This window comes from Rana temporaria, chromosome 5, assembly GCF_905171775.1.
Source record: "Rana temporaria chromosome 5, aRanTem1.1, whole genome shotgun sequence".
Taxonomy (NCBI): domain Eukaryota; kingdom Metazoa; phylum Chordata; class Amphibia; order Anura; family Ranidae; genus Rana; species Rana temporaria.
Genome location: NC_053493.1, coordinates 99,730,914 through 99,746,730, shown reverse-complemented (window position 1 = coordinate 99,746,730; position 15,817 = coordinate 99,730,914). Strand labels below are relative to the sequence as shown.

The following is a 15,817-nucleotide window of genomic DNA, read 5'->3' as shown; positions in this document are numbered from 1 at the left end:
CGAACATGAACTTCACATTTACAGACTATTGGAAGCAATCTGTCTTTATGATGTGCTGCAAGTTATAGTTGTCCTTACACAGCGATGTGCTAGTGAAAAAATATAAAATAAAATGTGTCAAGAGGGAGTCTCACCTCGGTGTGTTTTTTTTTTTTTTTCTTTTTATTTGCTTGGCGGTGCCACAGCGCACCGCCATTCCTCATCCTACCAATTTCCAACCACACTGAATAAAGGAGATAAATAATAAACAATGAGAAATTATTGACAGCGCTAGTTTCCCACTCCATACACTTACCTGAGACGAGCGCTGGCGCAATGTGGGGGGGGGAGGTGTCTCTATATTGCAGCCACTGTTGTGGGCTCTGAAGAAAGCCACGTTAATGCCTTGTAATCATCTTTTGCAGAGTTAACTTTATTAAAATGTCCTTTCATTCATCATTAGGTATCGCCGTATGACGCAACACGATGTGCTGAAAAAAGAGCATGCCGTACTTTTTTTTTTTTTTTCCCAAAAAAGATGTCTGCATTGTTTTAAAAACGACTAGTAGAAAAGGGAAAAAAAATTCCCCCGAGTGAACCATTTTATGAATACCATTGTCTTTAAAGTGGAGTTCCTACTAAATACTTTTTTATTTATTTTTCTTGGATAAATATAGTTTTTAGAATGCTAATTTAAAACACTCACGTATTGTGGATCGATCGCCACTCGATTGACTATTTTCGATCATCGGCTATATTATATTCTTCTATCTTTGGCATGTTCCATTTTGAAGCCCTCAAGCACCATCTTCTGTGTTTCGGTGTAGCTGAGCGACCAGCATGCACTGCCCATTCACGCGCAGTATGTGCGGCTTGCAGCGCTGTACAATTTCGACGTTGCCATCAAAACGGGCGGCGTTGTCAAAAGTGCCTGCCCCGTTGTGATGGCAACCATGATAAGCCTATCAAATTCTGGTATTCTAGCCCTAGGCGCTGCCCAGTGACTCCTGAGAAATGACACACATCTCCCATGTGCACTAGCGAACACAGGCGCCGAGGGAAGTGATGTCAGGCGCCATGGAGAGGAAGGGGGCAGTTTACAAGAGACCCCATAGCAACAGCTCTGAACAAGTATGTGAAAAAATGTAATTCTAATGTTTTTTTTTCTGATGCTTTTTCCAGTCGATGTAAAGTTAATTTTGTGGGCGGAACTCCGCTTTACATTATGCAATTTTCTTTGTCAGCCATGGGTTAAAGGAATGAAAATTGCTTGATTTCCTCAAGTCAGCCAGTCCCTCCTGCAGTGCTACTGTGTTCTGCCGACGGAAGGCGTGGGGAGCCTTCCCCACTGGCAGAATACGATTACTGCTAGCTGCTATAGTCGCCGGCTGTGATTGGGTGAGAAAAGATGACAGGTGGGTTGTACTGAATTATATTGATTTGATCCGTGTTGGTACAACCAGCCTGCCTATAGACGATTGGTAGAACCTCAGACAACATCTGTCTAGTAGAGCAAAAGCACGGCATGGTTCTAGCGCAAGTGGAGGATCTACTGCTGATTTAAGATCTATGGTTGAGAGATATGTTGATAGTGGTCCGGCAGGAACCTTGATTTCTGTAAGCAGCTGCATGCTTGGTGGTGGATTTCACGTCTGGTGCCTAACAACAGCATCCCTGAAGTTTTCACGGTTGTTTTCCTTGTCAATATGGACTTATCACATATTTTTATTTATTTTTTCATTTGGATTTCACGACTTCACCTACCACTTTGTGGTTTAATTTTTATTAGCAATGTTGTTTGTCACGTCTTTTTACACATTTATTTGTGGTATTCATCACTGGGTTTACACACAATATTGCCTAGCAGGGCCAGGTGGCTTTGGGCCCCCTGAACTCTATGCGATTCATACAAGTGTTTATATCTTAGAGTGTTAATTTAGATGTTTAGCACATGCACTTGGGCACATGCCTTAATTGTTTGTTTGATATAAGTTCACATATTTATTTCCAACCTACTCCTAAAAATCTGAAAAACCCTTTAATGTTTGTTACTTTACTTTTGTAAAGATCCCCACACATTTTGAATGGCGATTATTAATGAACAATCAGCATTGACAAGGCTGTGGTATAGATTTGCTGGCTGCTAGTAACCATACACAAGTCCAGCAGATGCATCATAGTCCTGATAGTGCTGACTGTTTATTAAAGTGGTGTAAACCTGTACCACCGCTTTTACCTACAGGTAATAAAGCTTACCTGTAGGTACCGCCGCCGTGAATATCTCCTAACTTGCACCGTTAAGGAGATATTCACTGTATCCGTATGTGCCAACGTCATCGGCACATGCGCACTGAGAAACGGCTCGCTCGTGCAACCTGTATGTAGCACTACCCCCGAAGGAGCTGCTGGTTTTGATTTTCGGTTTTGCGCGTTACCTCTTAGTTCGTTTCCAGGGGAGGAAGTCTGTAGAAATTGGAATGTCCACACAAGATGTAAAACCTTCAAACTGTAGGCTTTATTTTTGCTGCATAGAACTTGTGAATGAAGTAGAGAGAATAGAGAGGAGGGGGAAGGTTCAGGTACCGGTACAGAATGCACAAAAAGTATTCAAAGTCCAGTATTCACCACTCACTCCTGAGTGGGTATTACTCACCCGGATAGACCCCTCTCGCATGGCCTAGCAACCAGAATGATGCGCGACAGTATAGAAACAGTCCTCTCCCACAGACCGTCTGAGAACACAGAATGGATAGTCAGGAATCCTCGCCACTGATTTAAAGTCCCAAGCATCCTGCCTTACAGCCAAAGAGCCTTTAAGGCCATCCGGCGGACTGTAAGGACAATTTATGTAGCGGATCCTTTTTCCTTAACAAGGTCACCAGACTTATCCAAGACATCGGCTTGCCTTGCTTGTCTCCTCCAGGGCAGGTCTTCCCCCGGATTCCTTCGCTAAGAAGCCTCCTCACTTGGATGGACAGCTTGGGATCCCTGTAGAACTATAGGCCCCAGCCAGGCATAGCCAGGGCCTACTTGATAGGAAACACAGCCTCAAACCAATGTGGTCCCGAGACTGAAATCACGCACACCCACCTCGCGCCAGGAGGGCCACGAGGTGAAGGACCCAGAAAACGGCGTCTGCCCCTTAAGTACCCCTTCCCAGCATGCACAGCGGGTCACCACTCCCACTGGGCTGCTGCCGAGAAGGGTCACTTAACACACTATGTCTGCCCGATTTCCTACAAGGGCCTGAAGTGGTAACGCCACCTACAGGCAACTGGGGGAAATCTCTACCGGGAAACAACCACAGCCAGAACAGAGGTTATTTACATAGAATTGGTAAAGTCTGAGCCCAACTATTGGCTCAGACACCCTAAATTTACTAAAGCGCCCAACTCATTGGGGAGACAGAGACAAGCGCTACATGTAGATTTTTTTTATTTTTTTTTTAATGTCGCATCATGGAGATTTTTAAGGGTAAAAGTTTGTCCCCATCCACGAGCGGGTGCAATATTGAAGCGTGACATGGTGGGGTATCAATTTACTCGGCGTAACATTATCTTTCACAATATATAAGAAAAAAAAAATGGCTAACTTTACTGTTATCTTATTTTTTTTATTAAAAAAGTGTATTTTTATTAAAGTGCGCTTGCAAGACCGATGCGCAAATACCATGTGACAAAGTAGTGCAAAGACCATCATTTTATTCTCTAGGGGTTGGGAAACATTTTTTTTTTCTAATGTTTAGGGGTTCCAAGTAATTTTCTAGCAAAAAATGTTTTTAAACTTGTAAACAACAAATCTCAGAAGCTCGGTCTTTAAGTTGTTAGAGAAGTTTATTACAAGTTCAAAATCTTTGTTAAATCCACTAGGGCAGTGGTTCTTAACCTCAGTCCTCAAGTACCCCTAAGGGGCCATGTTTTGGGAACTTCCTTGGATAAAACGGCTTTTTCTTATCAATACCATGTCATTGATATTGATTTAAAGTACTGTTGTGGGTACTTTAGGAATGATGTTGAGAACCACTGCCCTAGAGGATTCAACAGAGATTTTGAACTTTGTAATAAACTTTAAGGGCTGCTCTACAACACAATTTCTGCATTCCTAAAGCATTTCTGCATGAGTGTTTTTGATGCATTCTGATGTGTTTTCTTTCGTTTTCTTGATTTCTTTCTTTCTTTCTTTCTTTTTCTTTCTTTCTCTTTCTTTCTCTTTCTTTCTCTTTCTTTCTCTTTCTTTCTCTTTCTTTTTCTTTCTTTTTCTTTTTTTCTCTTTCTTTCTTTTTCTTTCTTTCTCCTTCTTTCTTTCTTTTTCTTTTCTTTTCTTTCTTCTTCCATACAGAAAAAATGCAGCATTTTCTACTTTTGCTACTTTTTGTGAACTAGGGCCATTGGAATACATGGAAAACACTGTGCATGCGTTTTTTTGATGCAGATTAAAAATGGACTGCATCTGGTGTGAACTAACATGATCCTATTACATAATTCTCTAGGGCACGGCCTCTATTTCAGGTTGTATTATGTGGATTAAGAGGCGGTAAAACCAGAGAGCAGTCTGTGAACCAGCAAACATTTTCTCAGAACTAGAGCTATTTAGAAGATGAAGATTACCAGCATTTAGTTATTCTAGCTGGTCAGTGCAAAAGATAAATATTAGACTGAAAAATAGACCGCTGCAACAGGCTGTACCTTTTTTCTAACACACATTTTCATGCTTGACTCATAGGAAACCTTTGTGCATATGCCATTGTTAATTTATTTTTATTTTTTTCCTGTAGCAACAAACTTCTTTTATTATGACTCTCTTGTAAAGGTCTTACAGGGACAGCTGTTGGGAGCTTTGTTGCTATTGATGAAGACTCTCCCCCAGATCTACATCTCCCAAGAGCTACGGTGTGTGGGCAGGCTCTTGGGAGTCAAGCCAGCAGCATTGTTTTTCTGTAAAATGTATGTGTGTGGGGGTGGGGAGTCGGTGACAGAGAATGGTGATGGACAGTGTTCTGTTAACTACTTCGAATTTTAGAGAAGAAAAGGCATATATTGCCACGCAAACAAAGTTAGGGACACACTGGATTTCTGGCAAAGCAACGTGGAATCTTTTTATAAAGGGATAAAAACATTGGGAAATGTTTATGTATCAATGTATTGCATAGCTGCACTAATTTTATGGGGTTTTGTTTTAGTTTTATTTTGCACTTTTAAGTGAACTTTAAGAATATAAAAGTGATTGTAAAGTCTATTTTTCTTTCTGTGTTTTTTTTTTCTCTATAAAAATTCCTCTCTCTCATTTTCTGTATGTCATGTCTGATCAGGCTCACCTCTTCCTCCAAACTTCCAAATCTGAGCTGCAGGCCATTCAGAGGCTGTACATTTATTCACTGCCTTTAGTATGGCAGCAAGTGTGGGTTGATCTCCCCCCTCCACCTCAGGATCATTAGTGTCCCACTGCAGGCTGGAGCTGCTCCCAGCGTGTTCCAAGCGGGCCCCCGCTCCCTGGACATTCTCCCCCTCCTCCATTTCAGTGTCACTGAGGAGGGCACAGTCATCCATGGGCTGCGGCGCCCGCTACGGTGGGTTTCCCTACAAGTTTTCTGGCATAATACCTCATGTCCTTGGGGGGGATCTCCAGAGCCCTCTTTGGCTTTTTTTTAGGGGTTTACTCACCCCCTCCTTCAGTTTGTCCCCTCCGCGCGCCTTCTGAGCTGATGGCGGGGCGGCGCCATCTTGGATTTCCAGCCTCGAGCTGTCTTGCTTTTGTCCCCGGGTCATCAAGCCCTCCTGGAGCGTTCGGAGTGCCGCCGAGTGTTGGGGAGTGTTCCCCCTGCCGTCAGAGCCCAAAAAAAAACGGGTGTTTAGGTGCCGGAAACCGGATTAAGACAGGATCAGTGCGGAGCTCTGTGAACCTGCGTCCGTTCACATGCCGTGCTGGCCACGCCCCGTCCTAAAAATTCCAAATATGTTTATGTTATACTTGCATGCTCAGATCCTCCTCTTCTCTGGTCCCTCTTCAGCTCTCCTGACACCTCCCTTCTGTCGCGTTCCCCCACAGCAAACAGCTTGTTATGGGGGCACCCAAGCCAAGTCACAGCTCCTGTGCTCATCAGACATGGAGCCCCGGTTTGGCCCCACCCCCTCTCCCCAGATTGGCTAACTGACTTTAAATGTCAATCGGGAGGAAGAGTCCCAGACCGCCGAGGCACTCGTGGACATCACTGGAGAGAGATGGGGCTCAGGTAAGTGTTAGGGGGGGGTGCTGCACACAGAAGTTTTTTTTAGAAATGCATAAGAATGCGTTAAGATAAAAACCTGACTTTACAACCACTTTAAGATGGTTGGCTTTAGATGCATGTCTGATTCTTACAAGCGCTAAACCACAAAATGCTATTATTTTTATTATTATTATTAATTTTTTTTATTTATTTTTTACTTTTGGGTCTCAATCCTCTATTTGTCTATAGGTAACATTTAGTTGAATCATGGTCACACACACATTTTTCTATTTTGTCTGTTATAAATTGTATTGTAGACCTCTTTGCCCCTGCAGGAACCATCTGGACCTAACTGTACACTTCAAACAGTCTAGACTTGTTTCTTTGCGAACCCTGGTAGTTTACATTCTCTAAATGTTTTTTCCCAGATGTGCACGTTCTTGCCTTGTTATATTCCCTGCAAAATACAGAGCTATAGTCTCTATTATTGTATATATTAACATATGCTTTGGTTGTAGTCTGTCACTGTCTCCTACCTGCATACTATTAATTTCTATGTTGGCCCTTCTTGCCAATTTGAAGCTAATTGCCTCCACTCAATATACATTTCAAAAGTTATTTTAATAAGATAATTTATCATTCCATCATTCTAATCTAGGTGTTTTTTTTTTTTTTTTTTGTTTGTTTTTTCTTCTGAAGCTGGACATTGAACAGGGCTGACATTTGTAGATTGCTCGATTTGTGATCTCAACATGAAAGTAGATAATTGTTCAACTAGCAGTGCCGGGGACAAGGTCCATTCAATGCCCTGGACAAAAATGGCAAACTGTGCCTTGCCTCGCCTCCACCAATTAAAGAAGGGGATGGGGGCCGGGGGGGCGGAGCTAGCCGGGAACCGAGATGGTCGCGTGCTAACAGAGCTCCAGCGCCAGCGGCAGCAAAGCGGCTCATATCGGACCTCCGAGGGGTCATATCACCCCGCAAACACTGCGATCCAGCTCCGGGGAACCCGGAGACCTTGCACAGGTCATGACTCGGCGCAAGTCCGCAGGAAACCGGCCTACCAAACTCACGGAGTTTTTCACTATGGAGCGCAGACAAGATGGCGCCGGATCTTCCTCCACGCCGCTCCCAGGCCCTAAGAGATCCATGGCCACAGCGTGTAATCCGCACAAACGGAGCAGCCCTCCCAGGAGCACAACCTCCCCCACCGGCTACACCATCCTCTGGAAGCCCAGAGGAAGGCCAGGTTCAGGCTGGACGCCATGGAGACCGCACACGAGGTGAGCTCAGTGCTGGAATCAGGGGAAGACACGAGGGAGCTGCCAGACTCTATAGAGGTGTTCCCCACAGCTAATAAACCTGTCATGGACACAGTACTGAAGGAGATGTTAGTCTCTTTGAGGGGGTCACTTCACTCGGACATGATGTCCTGTGTCACAAGTTTAGTACAGAACTTAGAGGAGTGGCTGACAGAGTGTCTCATATTGAGGACAAAATGGGAGAATTGCAACCACCATTAATGATCTAGTAGACGCAAATGATAGCAAGGATGTGATATTGAGGCTATGAAAGCAAAAATGGCAGAAATGGAGGGACAGGTCGAGGAGGAATAATGTGAAAGTGAGAGGAGTGCCAGAATCAGTTAAACCTCAGGAACTGCGCAAATTTGTCTCCCAATTGTTTACAGCCATATTGCCTGAATTAACAGATCTAGACTGTACCATAGACAGAAATTCACAGGCTTCCTAAACCTGCATTCTTGGCCGAGGAGGTCCCCAGGGACGTAATATTGCGTTTGCATTTTTACCATGCTAAGGAAAAATTAATGGCGGCGTCTAGGCGGAGAGAAAACTTTCCACCGGACTACGCAAATCTCCAATTCTACGCGGATCTGTCACAGTTTACTCTGCAGAAGCGACGGAACCTCACCACTATAACAAAAGCACTTAGGAACCATAATCTGCTGTACAAATGGGGGTTTCCTACCAAGCTCATTGTCACAAAAGACAACAGAGATTATGTGTTGGACTCTATGGAGAGGGGCATGGCCCTGTTGAAAGAGTGGGGAATAATCCCGGAACCTCAGCATGCCCCGCGCCCGGGAGGAGGATCAGAAGTGCTGACAATGATTGGAGAGTAGTGGATCGCAGAAATGCTAAATCCCACAACTGACAGCCTTGGAGGTGTCTAAAGTTGCGACAAGGCCGCTGAGGTGAAACTGCCTCCGTTGGCTTGTTCTCAAGTATTCTTGAGTTTTCCCCCCAACTAGTCTTTGAGCGACTATAGAAGTCGCACACAGTTCTTCTTCATCTGTTGGCTGTATGCCTGTATTACCTTTAGTCGATATCTCTGCTTTTTTTTTATTCTTTGTTTTTTTTGTTGCCCATGTTGCTTTTCTTATGCCCTGTCATGCGGATCCTCTCTCCTCACCCGGAAGTTACTGAACTTGGATCCACCCTGCTCCATGCGGACTGAGAGTGCTCTGGAGACTTATTGAGTGGAAAATGGACTGGGTCAGCGAATCTCTCGCAGTGAGTACTTTATTGAAATTCTCAGCTACACCTATTCACGCCAAACACATGCCCAGATGCTGCAATTCTTGACAATAAATGCCAAAGGCCTTAATCACCCGGCAAAAAGGCGGTCTCTCTGGAAAGAGGCCCTACATCAGAAAGCAGATGTTCTCTGCGGTCCAAGAGACCACTTCGACATATCCGCAGCACCGAAATGCTCACACCCCAAATTTCCGATCACCTATTTTGCGAATGCTGCTACCAAGTCTAAGGAGTAATGATTGCAGGTAAGAGACTCAGTTCACCTTTCCCTACACAAGGCTATCATTGACCCTACGGGGAGGTATATCATACTGGTGTGTGACATTGACCTAGTACCCTACACAGTAGCAGTGGTATATGCCCCCAATGTAAAACAGACTAGATTTTTGCAGAAAGTAACCAAAAAAATTAAGGAGGTACAGAAAGGACTGCTGGTGATCTGTGGGGACTTTAATATCACTCCTGACCCGCTTATGGACTCTACCTCCACACCAAAGCGTATGCCACCATCGTTAGCTTCCTTTTTGAGGGCGCATGAACTTTTTGATGCGTGGAGATGTTTTGAACGCCAATGAAAAGGACTACACCTTTTTTTCCACTAGGCACAGGTCTTACAGTAGAATAGACCTCTTTTTGGTCGATAGGGGGCTGCTCCTTAAATGCAAAAATGCTCGAATCAATGGTATCACATGGTCGGATCATGCCTCGGTGGGCCTAACAGTGGGAGACCCAAAGAAGGGGATGGGGCCAATAGTGGCATTAAATGGGATTTTTGCGCTGTACTTACCGTTTAATCGTCCAGTTTTGTTTCAGACTCCGGCGGGGAAATAGGCGTTCCTATGAAGAGGGGAACATGATTGACGTCCGGCTATGGCGCGTCACGCGTTCCGAAAATAGCCGAAATAGGACTCGGATATATACGGCGCCTGCGCAGTCAGCTCCTAGTCTGTGCGCAGTCGCCGTATAGCGCCGCGAGGAGCCGAGTCCTACTCTATGGCTATTTTCGGAACGCGTGACGCGCCATAGCCGGACGTCAATCATGTTCCCCTTTTCATAGGAACGCCTACTCCCCGTGGGAGTCTGAAACGAAACGAAAGGATTAAACTGTAAGTACAGCGCAAAAAAAAAAGCATACTGTAGCTGACGCTAGTATGCTGGATGGCATGGTACATAGTTGTTTTTTAGGGTGAACCTCCGCTTTAAGGATCGTAATAATGCAGCTCGCTGTTAACGATGCAGTGAACAATTACTGATTTGCTGCCGATATTGACAGCTGTGTGTAAATAGCAACAGCTGCCAAGCCCAGGCAAATGGTTACGAATAGCTGCAGCTGCTGACAGCTGTCATGCAGCTGTCAATCTGAGCAGCAGGAATTGGTAGATTTGCACTGTGGCTTAGGGCCAGTTCACATCAGACACGGTTCCATTCAGTAACGTGTGCTTTTTTTTTTTCTGCTCAAAATGCATGCATTTTTAGTGCAGAAAAAAACGCACGGAACTGTGTCTGGTGTGAACTAGCACTTAAAGGGGGTTGTAAAGGTAAAAAATTGTTTTCCCTAAATAGCTTCCTTTACCTTAGTGCAGTCCTCCTTCACTTGCCTCATTCTTCGATTTTTGCTTTTAAATGTCCTTATTTCTTCTGAGAAATCCTCACTTCCTGTTCTTCTGTCTAACTCCACACAGTAATGCAAGGCTTTCTCCCTGGTGTGGAGAAAGTCTCTTGAGGGGGGAGGGGACGAGCAGGAGAGTCAGGACGCCCACTAACACACAGCTCCTTTCTCTATCTGCAAAGTAGAGAGCATCCTGACTCTCCTGCTCACCCCCTCCCCCCTCAAAAGGCTTTCTCCACACCAGGGAGAGAGCCTTGCATTACTGTGTGGAGTTACAGACAGAAGAACAGGAAGTGAGGATTTCTCAGAAGAAATAAGGACATTTAAAAGCAAAATGGAAGGATGAGGCAAGTGAAGGAGGACTGCACTAAGGTAAAGGAAGCTATTTAGGGAAAAAATGTTTTACCTTTTTACAACCCCTTTAAAGGGTCACTAAAGGCAAACTTAAAAATAACAAACATGTTATACTTACCTCCACTGTGCAGCTCGTTTTGCACAGAGTGTCCCCTAACCCTGTCTTCTGGGGTCCCTCGGCGGCTGTCTCGGCTCCTCCTTGCAAAAGCTTTCCACCTTCATGCCCAGCGAGCTTGCATGGTGGAAATCTTTTGCGAGCGCGCTCCGTGATACAGCGGCGGGCATAACCGCCAACTCTATTACTTGGCCCCCGGCGCGCCGCGTCGTCCACTGTGATTGACAGCAGCGCCAGACAATGGCTGCGCTGCTATCAATCCATCCAGCCTAGCCAATCAACGGCCAGGCTGGGAACGAAGAGGATCACGTGACGCGCTCGGGACTTTCGAGGGGTCGGGTAATTACAACGGGGGTTCAGGGGGGGGCGGGTATCGTCGGATGTTTTTCACCTTAATGCATAGGATGCATTAAGGTGAAAAAAACATTTGCCTTTACAACCCCTTTTAATGATGGAAAGGGGCTAAAGGGTCCTTGGACCTCTAAAATATTAATTTGTTTTAATTGCTCTGCCACAATCAGTGCCACAAATGCATATAATTCTCAGAACGATAATAAAAATAAACTCATTACATATGCTTTTGTGCACACTGAAAATAGATAGAGCAAACACTTTGTCTAAGCTTACTTTAAAAAATAATTAATTAAAATCATCAGGGACTATAAGGAATGTAACAAGTGGATGTCATTAATCCTACCTTCTTGGAAGCTATCTTTATGTACGCTGCATAAGGAATGCAATGATTTTTTGTTTTTTTATTTCTGTATGTTTTTACTTGTATATCCAAAAAAAAAAAAAAAAAGAGCCAGGTACTGCTTAGCAATCAGCAGTTGTTGTGACAATAAGCACTTTGGTGAAAAATATGTAAATTACAGGGTATACAGTTCATGAGTCTGTAAAGCAGAGTGCAGGGGTCAGGAGTGTGCAATGGAAAGAATGCAAGCCCCAGGAGAATGTAACGCACAGTGCTGCAGTCTGTGTTGGGTAAGGAGTACATTGCACACAGAGCAAGAGTCTGTAACATGTAATGCACAGAATGCAGTGGACAGGAGTGTATAATGTACAGTTGGGGTCAGGAGTACAAAATGAAAAGCGCGCAGGAGCCAGGGGTGTGCAACACACAATGTATGGGTCAGGAAATTCTCCGCCAAGCAATACTTTCCCCCACTTTTGAAAAATCCCCATTCACCCCCCCCTCCCCAAAATAAAATCATCAATAGATTGCACACTCATCCCTCCCACTACAAATCTTTGCCCTCCCAAATCCCCACCCTTCCAGCCCAATATCCCCTATCAGGAAAAATACCCCAGTCCCCCATTCCATCACAAATCCTCTGTAACATCCTCAAATACTCCTCCCCCTCCAATTCCCTCTCCCAGCATAAATCCCCCCCCCCCCCAACCCACCTTCTAGTACAAATCCTAGTCCACTATTTGTATACAAATCCTCTTCTGCCCCTTCAAATCCCCCTTCTAGTACAATTTTTTTTATTATATAAAAAAAAAATTGTTGCTCTTTTGACGGCCACCAACTGTTTCTCCCCGTTTTGTAAAGTTGGCCCTGTCTACACCAACCAGCGTGTCAAACTTCAGTTAAATGGTGGAGCGGAAAGTTGGCCGAATATTGACTACAGCCCGGCTGCTATAGTCACTGTTCAGGTATTCTGACAGCCACAAGTCTTGGCTCTCCAAATACAGTAGCCAGCAATGGGGCATTTGTAGCCTGGATGGGGAAATAATTATGTATATGGCTAGCTTTAATAAAAGCAGGGTAGACCCCAAAAAGATATCCCAATCATTGCCTGTTTTTTCCTGCAGGATAAGTCAAAGCTCCATTATTTTATTTATTTTTTACTAAACAGGTGGTAGATACCCTTTATAAACCAGCATTAACACGGGATTAAGACTCTGGGGAACATGTACAATGTAGAAATAAAATAAAGATTTGGCCAGGATTTGTGCTTTTTTTTAAGTGAAACCATAAAAATGTCCAATTCCTTTAAATCGCATGCCTGGGGGGATCCCAATCCTGCTTGTGAATGGGCACATCTCTGCGATGCACAGAAAGTACTGTAGCAGCTCTGGCATTTACAAATTAAAGATGTTTTAACATTTTTGCCAGATGTCGTCTGGCATTGACTGATTTTTTGTTCTAAGAAGAAAAAAAAACACCGACCCCCCTGCAAGGGTCTGCTATGTATTTCGATGGACCCTCTGGAGGGATTTGTATGCGTTTTTTTTATTAATAAAAAAAAAAATTATTTTCATTTGCCAGCAATTCAAACTTTTTTTTTTTTTTTTTTTTTGTAAATCTCTTTTTTGCTGTAGCACATCCTACAGCAATACTGAAAATAAAGCATTTGCGCAGAGTTCCCCCAAATACATTCAAGCGTTTTACTTTTGAGTCTGGTATGGGGTTTAGCCAATTTGGAAAAAAAAAGTGGGAGGTTCCCCAGGAAATCCATACCAGATCCTTAAGGTCTGGTATGGATTTTAAGGGAAACGCTGCACACAGTAAAAAGTGTGTGGCGATCCCCTAAAAATCTATACCAGACTAAGCTTGCCTAGTGGTTGTAGGATCTGTGGGTGATTATCGGAATATGGAACCAGTGACTGCAGGAAGCCATCGTATAAAGAAGCAGTAGAAATACCACTTCTATATATCATGGATAGCTCCCAGCTCCTGCCAAATAGGATGCTAAACGGGCCAAAGTTCAGGCATTTGTGTGTACATCCAAACAGCCAAAGTTTGGTCCTAACCTAGGCTCATCACTACTAGCCCCTGTACCCCCACCATCAACAACTAAAGCCAGCCGTAGACCAATCAAAGTTTACCCGATTCAGCAGGAACTGGCCAAATTTTCATCCTTTTATGGGCAAGCTGGTCGTATTGAAGTCAATCCATTGATCCTAGCTGGAACCACACAACAGTCCTGCCACTGTTGTCACTCCACAGTGGCAGGACAGAGCACTGTGGCAGCCTGTGGGGGGGTTGCGGGGGTGACAGGCTAGCGAAGGAGGGGTGACGCCATTTTGTCACACCAACCCTAATTATACTGGTATCCTGTGAATTTAAACAAATTATCATACTTTAAAGTAGGGATGTCCCGATACCGATACTAGTATCGGTTTGGGACTGATACCAAGCATTTCCCCCGAGTACTTGTACTCGGGGGGGGGGGGGGGGGGGGGGAATGCTCCGATGCCTCAGCCGATACCTGGGCAGGCAGGGGAGTTGCAAGTCTTCTCCCCTCGTGCTATCTATCCCCCGTGTTCCGTGCTGTGCTCTATCCCCCGTGTTCCGTGCTGTGCTCTATCCCCCGTGTTCCGTGCTGTGCTCTATCCCCCGTGTTCCGTGCTGTGCTCTATCCCCCGTGTTCCGTGCTGTGCTCTATCCCCCGTGTTCCGTGCTGTGCTCTATCCCCCGTGTTCCGTGCTGTGCTCTATCCCCCGTGTTCCGTGCTGTGTTCTATCCCCCGTGCTGTGCTCTATCCCCCGTGTTCCGTGCTGTGCTCTATCCCCCGTGTTCAATGCTGTCCTCTCTCCCCCCTCAATCTGTCAGGATGGAGAGCGGAGGTAGGAGCCGCTAAACCTGGCTCCTACCTTTTCAGAATGAACAGTCAGTGATCACTGACTCTGTCCATTCATATAACTGAGCATCGTAACCTGTGTTTATGATGCTTCAGTTTATGAATGGAGAGGAGCTTCTGTCCATTCATTTCAGATGAGGCTGCAGAGAAAGGGACTGGGGAATCTGTGTCCTTGGTCCCTTTCTCTGTTCTTAAAGGGGAGATGTCAGAGGTCTCCAAAGGCCCCCAACAGGGCTGATTAAAATAAAAAATAAAAATTGCAATAAATTATTTTTTTTAAAATGTAAATAAAAAATAAAAAAAATAAACACACTGACAATCCAACCCCCCCCTAAAAAGTTTTTAAAAAAATCACTGTAAAAAATAAAGTGAAGAAAAATTGTAAAAAAAAAAAAAATACTGTCACATGACATTAAAAAAACGTATCGGTAATCGGTATCGGCGAGTACTTGGAAAAAAAAATTATCGGTACTTGTACTCGGTCTCAAAAAAGTGGTATCGGGACAACCCTACTTTAAAGGAAATAATTTTTTTCTTCTATAGAGTTTCTTCTATATAATCAAATTGGTTAGATATACAGCACATGTAAATATCGTCAGTTTACAAAGAATTTATTTACTTATTTTGCAAGAATGATTTCTGCAAACGTTAACATTCTAAACATTTATGCACATAACCGCTTTTTCTTTGTTTGTTTTTTAGGTTATAGTGAGAGGAGGCGGCCACATCCTTCCTTATGACCAGGCTGAAAGATCATTTGTGCTGATTGACAGATTTATAAGTAAATGCAAGAATCTTAACTGTGAGATGGAATTCTAAGTTATAGTTTTCTGTTACAAATTGGTAAAATTTAATAAACTTTTCTTAAAAAAAAGTTATCTTTATTGAAGTGACGAGAGCAAACCCTAATGTTTGTGTATGATTTATTGGAATGTGGAATACCAATATTGTGTGCATATGTGTGTATGTATGCCTATATTGTGTATATGTGCATATACAGTGCCTTGAAAAAGTATTCATACCCCTTGAAGTTTTCCACATTTTGTCATGTTTTATGTGATAGACTAACACAATGTGGCACATAGTTGCGAAGTGGAAGGAAAATTATAAATGGTTTTCAATTTTTTTTTTTACAAATATCTGAAAAGTGTGGCGTGCATTTGTATTCAGCCCCCTTTACTCTGATACCCCTTACAAAAATTTAGTGGAACTAATTGCCTTCAAAAGTCACCTAATTGGTAAAGAGAGTCCACCTGTGTGTACTTTTAATCTCATAAATACAGCTGTTCTGTGAAGCCCTCATAGGTTTGTTAGAGAACCTTAGTGAACAAACCGCATCATGAAGGCCTAGGAACATACTAGACAGGTCAAGGATAAAGTTGTGGAGAAGTTTAAAGCAGGGTTGGG

General features: G+C 43.9%; 1 protein-coding gene across 1 annotated transcript in view; it reads left to right on the top strand.

The window, feature by feature from the left end:
- Positions 1-15,284, top strand: part of CPVL (carboxypeptidase vitellogenic like) — a 132,890-nt gene extending 117,606 nt beyond the window's left edge. The window contains exon 13 of the mRNA XM_040352930.1: positions 15,113-15,284. Within this exon, the coding sequence (XP_040208864.1) occupies positions 15,113-15,229 (117 nt within the window). The 3' untranslated portion in view covers positions 15,230-15,284. The remainder of the gene's footprint in view (positions 1-15,112) is intronic.
- Positions 15,285-15,817: the final 533 nt, after the last annotated feature.